At 44.2% G+C, this 14,677-nt stretch overlaps 2 protein-coding genes across 7 annotated transcripts; both read left to right on the top strand.

Moving 5' to 3' along the window:
• The first annotated feature begins 30 nt into the window (after nucleotides 1-30).
• On the top strand, nucleotides 31-8,731 carry cnot10 (CCR4-NOT transcription complex, subunit 10). 3 transcript variants are annotated; one of them, XM_029838547.1, is made up of 19 exons: nucleotides 31-133; nucleotides 1,864-1,955; nucleotides 2,584-2,745; nucleotides 2,834-2,984; nucleotides 3,911-4,047; nucleotides 4,597-4,680; nucleotides 4,757-4,840; nucleotides 5,179-5,296; nucleotides 5,473-5,622; nucleotides 5,729-5,931; nucleotides 6,078-6,199; nucleotides 6,430-6,609; nucleotides 6,702-6,782; nucleotides 6,894-7,007; nucleotides 7,100-7,230; nucleotides 7,305-7,337; nucleotides 7,474-7,598; nucleotides 8,027-8,102; nucleotides 8,433-8,731. In XM_029838547.1, the coding sequence occupies exons 1-19, from the start codon at nucleotides 46-48 to the stop codon at nucleotides 8,591-8,593; spliced, it is 2,292 nt and encodes a 763-aa protein (XP_029694407.1). In that variant the 5' UTR covers nucleotides 31-45; the 3' UTR covers nucleotides 8,594-8,731. The 3 variants fall into 3 exon arrangements, with proteins under 3 accessions (XP_029694407.1, XP_029694406.1, XP_003965772.1); XM_029838546.1 differs by having other exon boundaries at nucleotides 3,908-4,047; XM_003965723.3 differs by lacking the exon at nucleotides 31-133 and adding an exon at nucleotides 818-1,028 and having other exon boundaries at nucleotides 3,908-4,047.
• A 614-nt stretch (nucleotides 8,732-9,345) lies between these two features.
• Nucleotides 9,346-14,479, top strand: tcaim (T cell activation inhibitor, mitochondrial). 4 transcript variants are annotated; one of them, XM_029839150.1, is made up of 11 exons: nucleotides 9,346-9,403; nucleotides 10,009-10,092; nucleotides 10,179-10,305; nucleotides 10,445-10,595; nucleotides 10,658-10,913; nucleotides 11,636-11,758; nucleotides 12,269-12,366; nucleotides 12,758-12,849; nucleotides 12,926-13,158; nucleotides 13,251-13,379; nucleotides 13,901-14,479. In XM_029839150.1, the coding sequence occupies exons 2-11, from the start codon at nucleotides 10,052-10,054 to the stop codon at nucleotides 14,133-14,135; spliced, it is 1,485 nt and encodes a 494-aa protein (XP_029695010.1). In that variant the 5' UTR covers nucleotides 9,346-9,403; nucleotides 10,009-10,051; the 3' UTR covers nucleotides 14,136-14,479. The 4 variants fall into 4 exon arrangements, with proteins under 4 accessions (XP_029695010.1, XP_011603460.2, XP_029695011.1 ...); XM_011605158.2 differs by having other exon boundaries at nucleotides 13,248-13,379; XM_029839151.1 differs by having other exon boundaries at nucleotides 13,248-13,388; nucleotides 13,901-14,037.
• Nucleotides 14,480-14,677: the final 198 nt, after the last annotated feature.

Genomic DNA, 14,677 nt, shown 5'->3' with positions numbered 1-14,677 from the left:
GGATCAAGTGTTCCTACAGAATGTTAAATATAATTAACTAGAGAAATGTTTTGCTTCCTTTCAGCGGGATACACCACCACCACCCTCCCTCGCTTCTTCTGGCTCCTGTTTATACACCAAAGACTCTTTGATGGTAAAACTGGTTTCAACACGTTAAACCTGAAAACTCCCAAGTGTGGACCTGCAACAACAGTTGTCCCACAATTAGTTTACACAAACTTTTTAATAAAAGTACAGTCAGTTAAAAGAAGTTAATTGTCTAATATCTAAACTGCATGTTACAGTGATCATAGACCGCAAAAGAAGTTGAAATTAACAAGTGTCAGAGAACAAAAACATGTACTAAATGTGATTGTAAAAATATGTGATTAGCAAGTAAAAACAAATGTTAAAAGAAAGATTAAGTAAACAAAACCAATATTTTGGCGATTATTTATTAATGCAGCTCTCCCAAAATATTTGAAAATGTGTATCCTGGAGGGCAACAAATGTAGATAGATTACCAGAATAAGGTTATTTAGTAAAGTTGCATCTTGTACTGGTCAAGTTTACTGTTTCTCCGCCTGCTTTCTCTGTGGTCTGCAGGCAAGACACAAGGATATGAAATAGGATATGAAATACAGTATATCCTTAATTAATCCAAATTTCTAATTGCTAGTATTTCACCCCACTTAATGTACATGTAGCGGCCAAACGATACATACTTTAAGGAGGATACGAAATGATCAGCTGCAACATTATGTGTGTGGGCAGAATTATAGGGCGTTATCGTCCAAAGGCGAGGAGAGTGCGAGTTCTGGCCGCGGGGGGCGCTGTCACGTTCTAACGCCATCTCCTAAAGGCAGACGAAGAAGAATCTGTTTGGAGCGGAGCGGTCAGATTTTGGCTGAACATACACTAGAAATAAAATATTCACACACCCTTTTAAACCCCCCTCTCTCGAATAAGGGAATTCAATCGAACCAAGTCTTAAACACGTTCATATTGTCTCTGTCATTAAAAAGGCACCAGGATGGCAGAAAACCTAGGTAAGTATATGAGCTAAAGCTAGCTGTGTTGCTATTTATGCTAAGATTGAGGTTACTGTAAGTCATCGAACTGATGCTGATTTACTTCCAAACTAAAAATTTCCGTGCACATAAGAAATCGATTCTTGTTGATTGTGAATCATCAGCTTCTGTTCTCCGTGAGCCCTCTAGATAAATGTTAGCCTAGCTGTGATACATGCCGCTCCGAGACCCACTGTGGCAAAATAGTTTAATGTCTCTGTAGTGTTGTACTACATATGGTGAGCTTATATATTTATATATGCGCTGCATGATTGATTAATGATTAAGATTAATTCACGGCCCGTCATGCGTTTGCAAAGCCTGCAGACAGGATCAACAAGTTTGTTCGACGGATTGTGACAGATCGGGAAGACCGACAGATTCTCACTTAAAATGTGCTCAGATCAAATTATAAGTGGCGACCAAGCCATTCATATTTTTAAGGTCCCAGCTGCACACTAATAATTGAGGCTGCAGGTGGCAGACTTTCAGCGCAAATGAGCAATGGAAGGTGGGTGGAATTTGGTTTTCTGCTCCCAACGGCAGGTTGGTGCTACTGTAACGTTGCCTGAAGGCTGGAAAGCACCGGTACATTAACAAGGAGATGCAGTTGACTGTCAGAGTTCACTTGAATTGCGTGCTTTCAGGAATGCAAACAGAGTTTAAAATTGAAGATAAAGGATGTTAAGATTCAACAGAGAAAAACAAACACATTTAAAGCAATTTAGAATCATGTGAAACCAAGATTATGTGTTGAGAAGGAAACTGATGTTTGTCTCTGACCTTTTTTTCCCCCCTCTCGTCAATTTGATAGAACAAAATGAGTCGAAGCATGATGGTTCACCTTCACCTGGAATGACGGACCAGGAGAAGGAGGTGGCAGCCAGCGCCTATGAAGCCTTTTTGGTAGCCAAACACCCTTTTAAACACTGAAATAATCTTGTTAATTTAGGGTGCACCTCCTGGTTGATGTGATATTGACAAGCTTTCTGAGCTCAAGCCTTTTGTTTTTAAGACAGAATTTTATTACTGATGAATTCTTTAAGCCATTTGTGTCAAGCAATGACAATGTTGAGAATGATATTCCTGCCGGGGGATGCTTTTTCAGGCCGTAACTGCACAATCTCCCATATAGCCATTCAGAATTTACAGTGGTACTTCCTCAGCAGTGAGCATTTCATAATACTGCCTACTACTACTATATTTCACACATATATATTTGACATCCTGTAGATCATTCAGCATTCCTTTCCTTCTCTATACCTGTCTCTACCTTTCATCTTTGCCCCCTCCCTTCGCCTTGAAGTGACAGCTTTCTTTTGAGTTCTAGAAAAAGTCTGTTTAAAAATCAGGCAGGAAGATGCTAGGAGCTCTGCTGACAGGCAGTTGGCAGCCCAAGATGAATAGGACACACCCGGGGGACACACACACCCATGGTGGAGGCAGTCTTTGATGATTGTGTTCCAGTAGAAGTGGCTGTGGTTTCTACTGCTGCCATTCTGATATAACATACCTTCTCATTTTGTTCTGACAGGCTGGCAGGTATGATGAGTCTCTGAAGCATCTCGAGGGCCTCCAGGAGCTCAACAAAGAAGACTACAAGATTTCCATGAATGAAGCTATTGTGAAGTTTTACAAAAGTGGCCAGACAACAACAGGAGCCCTAAAGCAGTCTTTGATGGTGCTGAAGAACCAGGTAACTGCTGCTCAAGCACACGTTCTTTAGCTGATGCCAGGGACCCCGTTGTTCAGATTCTCTCTCATGTTCTGTCTTTGTCTTGCAGGTTCACACCACAGCAGAAGATGCAGATGGTCTGGATGACGTTGAGAATAGTTTGCTTTGCTATAATCAGGCAATCATCCACTACTACCTGCGGCAGTTTTCAGAGGCCATAAGCATAGGAGAGAGACTCTACCAGTTTCTGGAACCATTCGGTGGGTTGGAGTTCTCAGATCACACATGGGATGATCAGTTGTTGGTGTGATAGACGTTTTAAATTTACCAGTAGATTTAAGACCCAAGATCTTAATGATCACCTTTCACCAAAACCTTTGCTGTCATGGGAGATGGAGAGCATGTTTGTAGAGGAAGGGACCGTAGCGTTCAGCCACTACAACAACAGTAAAGTACTGACCGTCCCCACCACCACGCCTCTCCTACGTTCTCCCCTCTTTTTTTGTTATATCCAATAGTCTTTCCTCAAATATAATGGTGCTGGCATTTATCCACAGCCAGGGAATTTCATATAGCGTCTCAGGCGTAACGCCTTGTGCCTGTCCAACCACGGTCAGTGCCGGAAGGTTGCCTCTTCTGGCAGAACCACAGCTCACAGCTGTGTTTTGCTTTCACTCCTCTTCACGTCAGCCTCTCTGTGGGACCTCTCTGTAGGGCCCCTGAAGGCAGGTTCACAGTCTGGCCACAGTCATACGGGAAAGTCAGGGCGAGGCGCTCTGTATCCCCCTGCTCATTCAGAACCTTCTCTTACATTGAGGGTTATCAGACTGACAGTTCCTGGTCGGTCTTGGTCTTGGGTTACCTACCTTCATTTTAGGTTCTGATGTCACACCATTCTTCTCCTTATTTAGATCAAACGAACCACTAAGTGCTTGGGTCTGAAGAAGCACAAGTGTACCGGTAATCAGGATATGTAGTGTCATATTTACATCAGGTTTGCATATCTTTCAAGTGCTGATGCTCTGTTTAACAGGTACAGGTGTGTTTAACATGTCCTCAGCCCTGGGGGTGCTGAATATAACAGCGCAGCACACAAAAGATTACCTGGATGGAAATAGTTGCCCCGTTTGTTGCATTGTTTATTGTTGGGTTGATTAAAGAGTCTTTGTGTTTTTTGCCCTAGAAGAGAAGTTTGCTCAGGCCGTGTGCTTCCTTCTGGTGGATCTGTACCTGCTCACGTTCCAGCCTGAGAAGGCCCTCCACCTGCTGGCTGTGCTCGACAAACTGTCTGCACATGGAAACAACAAAAACAGCAAAGGAGAGGTGTGCACCTGCACTCACATGACCATTCAAATTTGCATTGAAAGACAAGTATTCTAGTGGGCAGTGTTAACATGTTAAACTGACTCGTCCTGTAAGAGCCACTATAGAAATGATTGTGGTGGAAATTACAGGTGCCATCAATTACCGTAGTTATTGCCATCATGACTTAATAAAAACAGGTTTTACCAACCTTTTCATTAACTCTGAACTCATGATGTCTGTGTTATTGTTGGCTCAGTACTCCATCTAATCTTGATGGTCGCAGCCTCTCGGAGCACCAGCTAAAGATGCTTCGGACAGAGTCCTTTTCCCACATCCTCAGTTCTGCTGTCCTCAGTGTGACGTTTCCCCCATTTGTTAGCTCCTCAGCTTCCTTCTTCCCCTCTTTTCATTTAAGTTAACCCAGATTATCTGTTGAATGGACAAAAACATCTTTGGGTATATGTCCCTACAGACGGTATATGGCCATGCAGTTTTTGTTTAAGGGCAAATCTGAATATATGAAATATGAAATGTTTCTTAAAATGATTTTTTCTTTACTTGCCCCAGAACAACAGTTCAAACAAAGATGGAGTGAGCCACAAAACAGAGGTCACAGCTTTGACTGAGGCAGCCAAATCAAAGATCCACCAGGTAAGAGCGAAGAGATGGTGACGCTGGTTCTGTTGCCTTCACTCTTAATTAACTGTGATTGCCTTTTGATTTGCAGTATAAAGTCAGAGCTTACATTCAGATGAAATCATCTAAGGCCTGTAAAAGGGAAATCAAGTCTGTCATGAACACAGCTGGGAATGTAAGTATTCTTTAGCTAATGCTGGTTTTATCCTCTATTTAGCACCATTATGGATTTTTAAGAACTTTTAGCTTTAAAAAAGCTTTCATCTCCTCCTTACCTCATGAGCAGCTCCATTTATATGGGCTTATCAAAGACTACTTGAAGTCTGATGCTCAGGGATATTACCCAGTACTGATGATGATGATGATGATAATGATGATGATTCCTCTAAAGATATTATTAGGAAAAACAGGTGGCAAAAGTGTTGAAACAACACCGTCGGTTACTGTATTTGTTATCTCCAGTGACAGCAAAGTTTTCCGTTCATTGACGGCCTTGTTCCCTGTCTCCATCAGTCGGCACCTTCGCTCTTTCTGAAGAGTAATTTTGAGTACCTGAGGGGGAACTATCGGAAAGCAGTCAAACTGCTAAACAGCTCCAACATTGCAGAGCATCCTGGACCCATCAAGACGGGTGACAACTGTTTTAGTTCATCCTCTCACGATTCAAAAAGAGCCGTACAGGCCCATTTACTCTGAGCTGGACCGGTTCAGATCGTCAATGTGTTAACAAATGCTTCCACCTTTGGTCGTCAGTGGTGATGCAGGTGGCATCAGCAGTATATGTGACACTTGTTTTATCTCATTCAGGTGAATGTGTTCGATGTATGTTCTGGAATAACCTGGGCTGCATTCACTTTGCAATGGGGAAGCATAACTTGGGTATATTCTACTTCAAGCAAGCACTACAGGAGAATGATCACACCTGTGCTCAGCTGGGGGACGGCAGCAATGGTCAATGTGAGTCCAGTTAGAAGATACTTTACGCCAGAATGAAATATCTATAAACTGTGTTGAATCCGTGTGTTTACTCAAGCACTCTTATTTCTGTCTTTCTTTTAATTAGCTAAAAAGTTCACGGGTATCCCCATGTGCGCACTACTGGCTACCAAGCGCTATGAGCTGCTGTATAACTGTGGTATTCAGCTGCTGCACATTGGGAGGCCTCTGGCAGCATTCGAGTGTCTGATGGAGGCGGTGCAGGTTTATCACTCCAACTCACGACTGTGGCTGCGGCTGGCAGAGTGCTGCATCTCTGCTAACAAAGGGGTACGCAAGATTAGCAGTGCTTTGTTTTCTTTTGTTAAAGGACGAGTGTACGATCAGCTCAGGGATTTAGCTTTACCAGCTTTGGAATAAATGTTCAAATAAAAATGTTTATAATTGTGTTTTTTTTTTGTGTCTTTATTTCCCAGGGGTCCGAGCAGGAGAGCAAAGGTCTACCCTGTAAGAAAGGTATTGTTCAGTCTATTGTCGGCCAGGGATACCATCGCAAGGTCATTCTGGCATCCCAGTCTAACCAGAATAGTATGTACAGGTCAGTGCCAACTCCATAAACACCATCAACTTCATACAATAATTTTCCAATGAATAAATTAATAAGTGCATCATTTTTCTTTTAAACATCTTTATCAATAGATTTGATGCAACACAATCAGAAATATCTAGAATTTATTATCTACTAAAGTCTGATTTACTCATTAACGGCTTCAAACGCCGATCAAGCTGACGCCTCTGGCTTGTGCGTTTATCTGACTGTCTGGACAGTGAGGGCCAGTCTGCAGCCATTCCAGTAGCCAGTATGGAGTTTGCAGCTATCTGTCTGAGAAACGCATTGCTGCTGTTACCTGAACATCAGCCGCAGGACATCAAGACGGAGAACAACTCCAGGGCGACCAGCCAGTCGGGGAGCACGGAGAGTGGTAGTGAGAACAGTGACGTCTGCAGGTTGGTGTATATGATGCCCAAACCCGGCTCACAGCTGAGGTCATGATCAGCTATATCCTGCTGGTTTTAATTACTTATCGTTGGTTCTGCAGTGGCAAAGGTCAGGAGGCTGACAAGTTCTTGTCTGCAGCTCCATCATCTCCACTCAGGAAGCAGGAAATAGAAAACCTCAGGTAATCAGTCCCCTCTTCTTGCTTTCTCTCTTCCACTTACAGCTTTCCTCCAGGGATATTGAGAAATCCTAATACACTGCCGTTACACGTTATCCTCTCCTCCACGTGTAGGTGCTCGATCCTGGCCTGTAGCGCTTATGTGGCATTAGCACTGGGGGACAACCTGATGGCTCTCAACCATGCTGAGAAATTGCTCCATCAAGCCAAAGTTTCAGGATCTCTGAAGTAACTACCGGCTCTGGTCTTTAAAACCATCGATCACTGCACTCCCCCACTAAGACTCAACAAGAACCCATCCCCCTCTTCTGTGTGTTCAGGTTCCTGGGTCACCTCTACGCTGCTGAAGCGCTTATTTCATTGGACAGAATCTCTGATGCTATCGCTCATCTCAATCCAGAGAATGTGAGCGATGTGTCTATGGGGGTGCTGACCAGTGAACAGGACCAAGGTAGGTCCCCGAGCCCGCAGCTCCTGAAGCCTCGAAGTTTTATTTCATCATTAATGTGGTACCTGTTCTCCCAGGATCTGACAAAGGAGACGAGCCCGTTGAGTCGAGTGAGTCGACGCTGCTCTGTTGCCATGTATCTTCTCAGAGCAACGATGCCTGCTGAGCTGAGACCGATTCTTTGTTTTAGCAACAGTTTTGCATTCTTTAAAATTGTCTTTTGTTTTGTGTGTCTGTGCAAATCAGGCAAGCAGACGCCTATGTTTTACCCCAGTAGCGTGACCTCTGCTCGGGCCATGATGCTCTTCAACTTGGGCAGCGCCTACTGCTTGAGGAGCGAGTACGAGAAGGCTCGCAAATGCCTCAATCAGGTAGGTGTGGCGATATAATCCATTGCCTTCTGCAGCTCGGGACATCTACATCCATTTAGACATAAAGATTTATTGTGTTAGTCAACCAAAACTGAGAACTTGGATGTGAGTCCCACTGAAACTGCAGGACAAAGTGGGACTGTACAGCCAGAGAATGGGATTTAAGTCAAATTACCCATCGTCTGCACAGCAGCCACACAGACACATCCTGAGGGTTCACATTTAGGCCAAGCAGCAGGAACGGTTAAAGGAAGAAGCTACAAGCTACAACTGCTGGGTCTCTGTTTTCTGGGCTGGTCCCAGAATACCTCCAACCAGCCATGATTCACTTCTTTTGGAAGAGGAGACAATAGGGCAAAGTTTCAGCGACGCTTCGGTCCACGTCCTTTCCCCGTGAAGTTGTTGGTGATTTGGTTTGTCCTCCACAGGCTGCAACCATGGTGAACACTAGAGAGATTCCACCAGAAGCCATCCTGTTAGGAGTGTACTTGGAGCTGCAGAATGGTTGGTTCTCCACCAAACACTCACTGCTTCCTCGTTCCACTTAGATAATTACAGCCACATGTGACTCTCTGGAGCACTACACCACACCCTTACAACAAAAATCTCTCTTTTCTATACAAGTTATCCTTTTTTGTTAAATAGCAAGTAACTACTGATAATCTAATATTATATTTATTCTTCTGTCACATAATTGGGACATTAAATTAACAACTCAGGTGTGTGGAACAGGTTTTTTTCCAACTTTGAGTAAGTGTTGTCCTCTGTCTCGCGTGTGAGTAACTATTGACCTGAATGGATGAGTGGGATCTCTTGCATGTGCTGTGTCTTCAGGAAACACCCAGCTGGCTCTCCAGATCATCAAACGAAATCAGCTGCTGCCCATGACGATCCAGAGAATCTCCCCAGACTCACGCAAGAAACCTCTCCAGCCCCTCCACTCTGTCCAGCCCGTCCAGCTGCCCTCACCCTTCACTCAAGTTCAACGGAAATGAACCCCTGTGACCTGTTTCCTCTCTACATCAGTACCTCCAAAAAATGTATATGCAGCTACTGACTCAAGACCAGAGACTTCAATTTGACTGAAGTTTTTTTTTTTTGGTCTCAATGAGAATAAATTTTATTTACTATATTTCCTAGTGTTTGTTTCATTAAATAGAAGCGGCTTCTACCTGTTTATGTGGGTTTCTGACCTGGTTCTTGGTGATAACATTCATGTGTTATACCTATATATGCTTACATAAGGCGGTTGTCAGGTATTTCCATTGTAGCAATAAAAGTACAGTGCTTTACTGCAGATAATATGGGACGACTATGGGTAATTATAACAGCCCGTTATAAGGCTGCTTTGGAGCCATTCCTCAGTGCCATCCTGAACCCTTTTACTTCTCCTTTGCTGAATGGAAAATTCCATCAGACAGTGCTAATTTTAATGTTGAAATTCGCTCAGAGAATATAATAGTATGTCAGGAGCAGAAGTTTGCTTGAATTTAAATGGGCATTTTGTCAATGGGATGGTGCTGCTAGATTTGCAAGTTTTTGCATATAAAATTTTCAAGCGTCAGTTAGCCATCCATCCTCTATTACGGTAAACTATACATGATAAACAAGAACAACGGAATTGTGTCGAAGGTGTCGGGCGACTGTAAACCCCGGCTGTTCCTGCACGTCCAGGCGGTGAGTACTCCGGTGCGGTCAGCGGCAGTGTGAGCTTGTTTGGTTTGTCAACATCAGGTAAGCGTAGAAGAAGAGCGGGTCGCTAAAAAGTGACGAAGAAGAGACGGAGGCGGAAGCAGAAACAGCTGGTGAGCTATTTAAATCTGCGCTGTTCCTCCGAGTCTCCCCAGAACTTTAAACCTTCAGACTTCAGTTTATGAAAGATTACCGTGCTAACCGTTGTCCAGGCCCTGTTAGCTACAGTACACGACTGTTGAATGACAAGGGCAAGTGAATATTAATTATGGTTAAATGTGTAGCCAGTCAGCCGGCGAAAGGCACTGACCTCCAAGAGCCAGACTCTATATATCAACATTGACCTTTACAGTATTCTAGTGTGTTTTATTCATTCTTAACCCCACACCCTGATAGCCTGCAAGTAAATTCAGGTCCATACACACCGTTTGCATAATCAAAGAGCTCTGTATTAATATTAATATCGATATGAATTCATTATGTGTGAGAATTTATGTATTTGTGTTTTGACATGAACCGTTTCTAGAAAATATTTCCTCCTAGTTAATTTTTAAATGCCTTAAAAGGAAGTTAAAATTGCATTAGTGTCAATATTCCAACCGCGACTTAATACTAAAACAAAATCAGTTTGGATTTACATAGTATTTGTATCTCCCCCTGCTTCTTGTACCTCTGTTAAAAAGCAAACTCTAATTCATTAAGCTGCACTTGGCTTTAGGGCTGCTGATGGGCCAGCTGCAGAGAGGCTGAGGCAACCTTTGATGGTTATGTCTCTCAATTTCCTCCTGCGATGCACCATCAGGTTGGTATAGTCCCTTTAGTTTATAAAGTCTTTCCCTACCTTAAAGCGTCAAACTGGAGAATTTGTCTGTTATTCTCCTTCTGTAGGCTGACGAAAAACTATGTGGCCCCAGTTCAGCAGAGAGCTCTGTCGGGGGCAGATGCTGTCAACGCACTCCGGCCATTTTACTTTGCTGTTCATCCGGACTTCTTTGCTCAGTATCCCAAGGAACGGGTAGGCGTTGACCCACGGCAATTATCCGAATATCAGTTCAGAATGAAGGGCACCTTGGTCTTACGCTCGTTAGTCTCCTGCTAATGAGATTGTGCGTAAGAGATTGTTCCATGATCATGTCTGCTGTTGTGCTCTACAGGAAGTGAATGAGGATTCATTGAAGAGGCTGAATGGCTACCTGGAACACCTTCAGAAACCAGGATCACCCTCTGCTCAGCCAGTCAATCTCACTTTTTATGTCAGGGAAACAAAGGATCATGTGACTGATGCTGGTTCTGGTCTCAGCTCAGGTACAGTTTCCAGGATTAGAAGTCCTACTTTTTGTGTCTCTAAATGCTCCTTCGCTCCTCAGGGTTTCGGACGGTGAGTTTCACCCTCCACACAAAGGACGTCTTGAGCACGGTAACGAACATTTTGAAGTCCTGCAGCCTGCCTGTGGAGCACATGAGCAGACTGAAGACAGGCCCAGAGAAATCTGGCAGGACACCTGAGCCAGCCGTGCCCTTCTACAGGCCCATCAAGTGGGACAAGTCGTACTACGCCTTCACTGGCTTCAGAGACCCTGAGGAGGACCTGCAGCAGGCCACGAGGGGGGAGCCCACACTCAGGTCACCCATGTATTTTCTTGAGGATATATCAGGTTTAGCTAAATGTAGCATTTATTTTGTGTATTTTACACAGTAACAGATTACATAGCTGGTTTATCATTGGTGGATAATGTTGCAGCGCGTGAAAATACTCATTTAAATCTGTATTTAATCACCCCAGGACTCATGTGTGTAAGAGCCCCAACAGCAACATATAGGGTTAAAAAGTACCTTTCCACAATACGAATGATTTTCAGTTTAGTTCATCAATATCAGTCAACAATGTCATAAAAACAAATAAATTCTAATTTTCATCTTAATTTTGATCACAAAATAAAAAATATTCTTATAAATTGCTCATGCAGGGGGCCCAAGCCCCTCATCACTAACGAGGAGTTTGATATGTCTTTAAAAGGATCAAGCCTGCCAATATTAACAGTATATTATAATATTAGAAGAGTTCAAGTCTGTAAACACATTTGAACTGTGAAAAAAGGAAACCTTGTGCTTCTGCTATTTATTGAAAAGTGACACTGCAGTGATGAAAACCTGCTTTTTAGGGGCTGAGAAGAGCTTTTCTGCAGTCTGTGATTAAGCCCTGAAAAATATCTCCTTATATTCATTTTAGTATTACCTATGTTTTAAATTAGCCATTTGGATGAAATAAAAGTGATCTGTCAACATGTGGCCTGTCTGTGGGAAGAAGTGAGTTTTACATTTATTGAATGCTTTAATTTTGTCAGCTCTTGGGTACGAGACAACGAAGCAGAAGCAACAGAGAGATACAACACTAGTCTTCCTCGGAGAGAAGACCTGAGCAGACTGAAGAAGGAACTGTGCCATGATTTTGATTTGGCTGATATCAGGTAGGTTCCAGTCAAGATGATTTAACCCAGTATGATAAAGCCTCTTTCGCTCCGCTGCATGAACCATTTGATGGAACCCTTCTTGTTACACACAACACGTGATTAAAAATGTCCCGACAGGTGGCTGAGGTGTTGAGTTTTCATTTGAGGAATTTTTCAGCTAGCTGACACATTCCATCGGAACCCTCAACATTCAGCTCTGTCTTCATCACTTCCATCACAGCTTGATCCCCCCCCCCCCTTCCCCGCCCCTGCAGTCACTAGTTAAGTCTGTTAAGCCCCGGTTTTGATTGAAGAATGATGGGGGGGGGCATAGTTTTATCAAATAAAATAAATCAAAATAAATGTGTGTATGTCTCTGTGCTGTTTTCTGCCTTGTGGTAAATTGGACTGTTCTACTGTGCTGCTGCTCGCCAGCAGATTGTTGTTAAAAGCGCGTTGTTCCTCACATGATCCTGTATTATTCTAATGGTTGTAATGGTTATCAGAGCTAATGGGTGTTTGGTGCAGGTGGCAGCGTAGCTGGGGGCTGGCCCACCGCTGCAGCCAGCTCCAGAGTCTCAGTCGTCTGGCTCAGCAGAACCCCGAAGCTCTGATCCACCTTCAAGGTAAAGCTGGAGACAGCTGCCTAGTTTAGTGTAAGCTGCCTACGTACGCTGTTCAGAGCAAGTATACTGAGAAGACAACACACACACACATACACAAACAGTATAAAGTTTAGGTTGAATGCTTAGTCATCATGGTCAGGGTTCCTGCTGTTAACACGCACACTGACACACATACATGCACATGCAGAGACGTGGGGAAGAATTATGTGTTTTCTCGTTGTGTTCCGGATCCTGTAAAAAGTGCAGACGTAAAAACAAGGTCAAAAGTTTTAGTTTTTATTTTACGCAGTGTTATGTAAGAGAGTGATAATGTCTCACTAAGGTTGTATACAACATGGAGCGGTGTGTATCTTGAAGGACAAAGGAAGCTTTTATAGATTTGTCTCTTCAGGACACACTGTAGTGTTTGCGGACCAGTCAGGAATGAATGCTTCTGGACATTTCATGCTGGGAACCATGGATGTTCATCATCAGTGGACCAAAGTACTGCAGCTCCTCTCCCTGTGATATGATCCTAATGCTGCTCAGTCTTCTCTGACCTCAGTTCTTGTGGCTCCAGCTGTTTCAGCAGTTGTCCGTCTATCGCAGCCTGCAGCAGCAGACCGACTGGTTGAAGGAGAGGATTAGCCTTCTGCTGGGTGGGGTCCAGGTCAAACACCTGGAAAGGTTTGGACCGGTCCAGCCTATCATTGAGCACTGCAGTAACCTCAGCATGTTCCACAAGACCCTGATGACCCACCAGCTCTACCTGCACCCCCGGAGCCTCCAGGGACTCAGCGTGTTGCTGGACAAGTATGATGTCACGCTACCTTTGGAAGACTCAAGCACAATATTCTGTCTTCTGACATGGAGTTGAGAGCAGTGTTTTCTGTCAATCACAGCAGCCAGTCTCACCCAAGTCTGCACGATATGGGACATTTCATTATGCCCCCCAGTTTTGGCCCTCCCAAACTTCAGCTGTTCCTCCAGAGGCACGCGCAGGAGGCCAGGCGCCGCACACAACGCCAAAGCCTGTGAGTCTGGTAAAACAGGTTCTACTCTTGTTTCTATGCCCCCCGCCCTATTTCTGTATGCACACGGGCACTCTGTGGTGCAATGTGGTGGTGGTACAGTGGCTCATCATCCTCTCCCTGTTTACTGGCCTGTCTCCTGACACTGTCTGGATTCTGTTATTGGTGTATCAACCTGGAGGGTTTGGGCGGAACCACCATGAGCTGCTGCTGTCAGTAATGGCCCTGGAACATTTCCTCAGCCTCTACCAGTCGGAAATCAGCCATACGGCTTGAGGAGAGACAAATGACCTGTGGCCAACACCTGTAAAACCATTTTAATAGCTAACTGAATCTCTTTTCCACCTGCCGGCTGTCCCAGATTTACACATTGTTTTCTGATAACAGGATACAGGTCAACCTGCAGGCTGCAGGGGGAGGGAGCCTGAGCCCCCACTACCACCTGAGCCACAGCCCCTATGATGTCTTTGTGCAAAGCAGCTCACTCTCTCGTGGCTTTGTTCAGACTCTTCTCGTGTGTGCAGTTTACAGGCAGAGGAGGAGGCTGTGATGAAGCTGTGTGTCCAAGGTCTGTCCCTGAAGTCCCTGTCCAAGGATCCCAGCATCGCTTCTGGCGACATGATTCTCTGCTGTCGAAGACTGACAGAGCAGCAGCTTCCCCAGATGCAGGGCCTCCACATCAGTGTTTCCCGCTTCTACTCAGTTATGCAGGACGGGGAGCTGTGCATCCCTTGGGACTGGAAGGAGGCAGGAGGCTGAGGCGCCGCTCGTTGGAGAAAGATGCGTTTGTAGTTCAGTGTTGCTCACTACAGACTTCTGTTAGTCCTTAATGGGAATCACCGAAGAAGATGATTATGCTAATAAAATTATTGGAATGCTGTTGTAAACAGTATTACTCAGAAGGAGGGGAAGAAATTTGTGTTAGAGATGCATTTTTTTAATATCGTCTGACTTTTTCTGGAGCACTGGTCACAGCAGACCTGTGTTTGATGCACTTTGACTTGTCTTTTCCGTTCGTGATCCTTGTAGTCTGAGTCTGTTCTAGTATATGTGTAAAAAAGAGACTTTAAGAGTAAACTCATATTTTAATTGGGGAGATTTTTCATGTCGTTTAATGGTTTCATTTGATTTGCTCAGTTGATTGCGTAGCTGGCGTGTCGTCTAAAATATTTGGAGTCACAATTTATGGCCCTGTGGTCAACAGTCAGGAAGCACTCGGCTTCACCCTGGATCACTGACGCCTGTCACCGACACGCCCAGACACACCAACCTATATGTCCGTCGGTTCCTTAAGGATTAAT

This window comes from Takifugu rubripes, chromosome 7, assembly GCF_901000725.2.
Source record: "Takifugu rubripes chromosome 7, fTakRub1.2, whole genome shotgun sequence".
Taxonomy (NCBI): domain Eukaryota; kingdom Metazoa; phylum Chordata; class Actinopteri; order Tetraodontiformes; family Tetraodontidae; genus Takifugu; species Takifugu rubripes.
This window is presented reverse-complemented; position numbering and strand designations above follow the sequence as displayed.

What these genes read in the sequence shown, in the direction of transcription:
- cnot10 (XM_029838546.1), top strand. Translation starts at nt 46, where the DNA reads ATGTTTTGCTTCCTTTCAGCGGGATACACCACCACCACCCTCCCTCGC. An exon ending in GCATCTCTGCTAACAAAGGG is followed by an intron (nt 5,932 to 6,077) that starts GTACGCAAGATT and finishes TTTATTTCCCAG; the next exon opens with GGGTCCGAGCAGGAGAGCAA. An exon ending in GAGAACAGTGACGTCTGCAG is followed by an intron (nt 6,610 to 6,701) that starts GTTGGTGTATAT and finishes TTGGTTCTGCAG; the next exon opens with TGGCAAAGGTCAGGAGGCTG.
- tcaim (XM_011605158.2), top strand. Translation starts at nt 10,052, where the DNA reads ATGGTTATGTCTCTCAATTTCCTCCTGCGATGCACCATCAG. An exon ending in CTCCTGCGATGCACCATCAG is followed by an intron (nt 10,093 to 10,178) that starts GTTGGTATAGTC and finishes CTCCTTCTGTAG; the next exon opens with GCTGACGAAAAACTATGTGG. An exon ending in CTCAGCGTGTTGCTGGACAA is followed by an intron (nt 13,159 to 13,247) that starts GTATGATGTCAC and finishes TGTCAATCACAG; the next exon opens with CAGCCAGTCTCACCCAAGTC.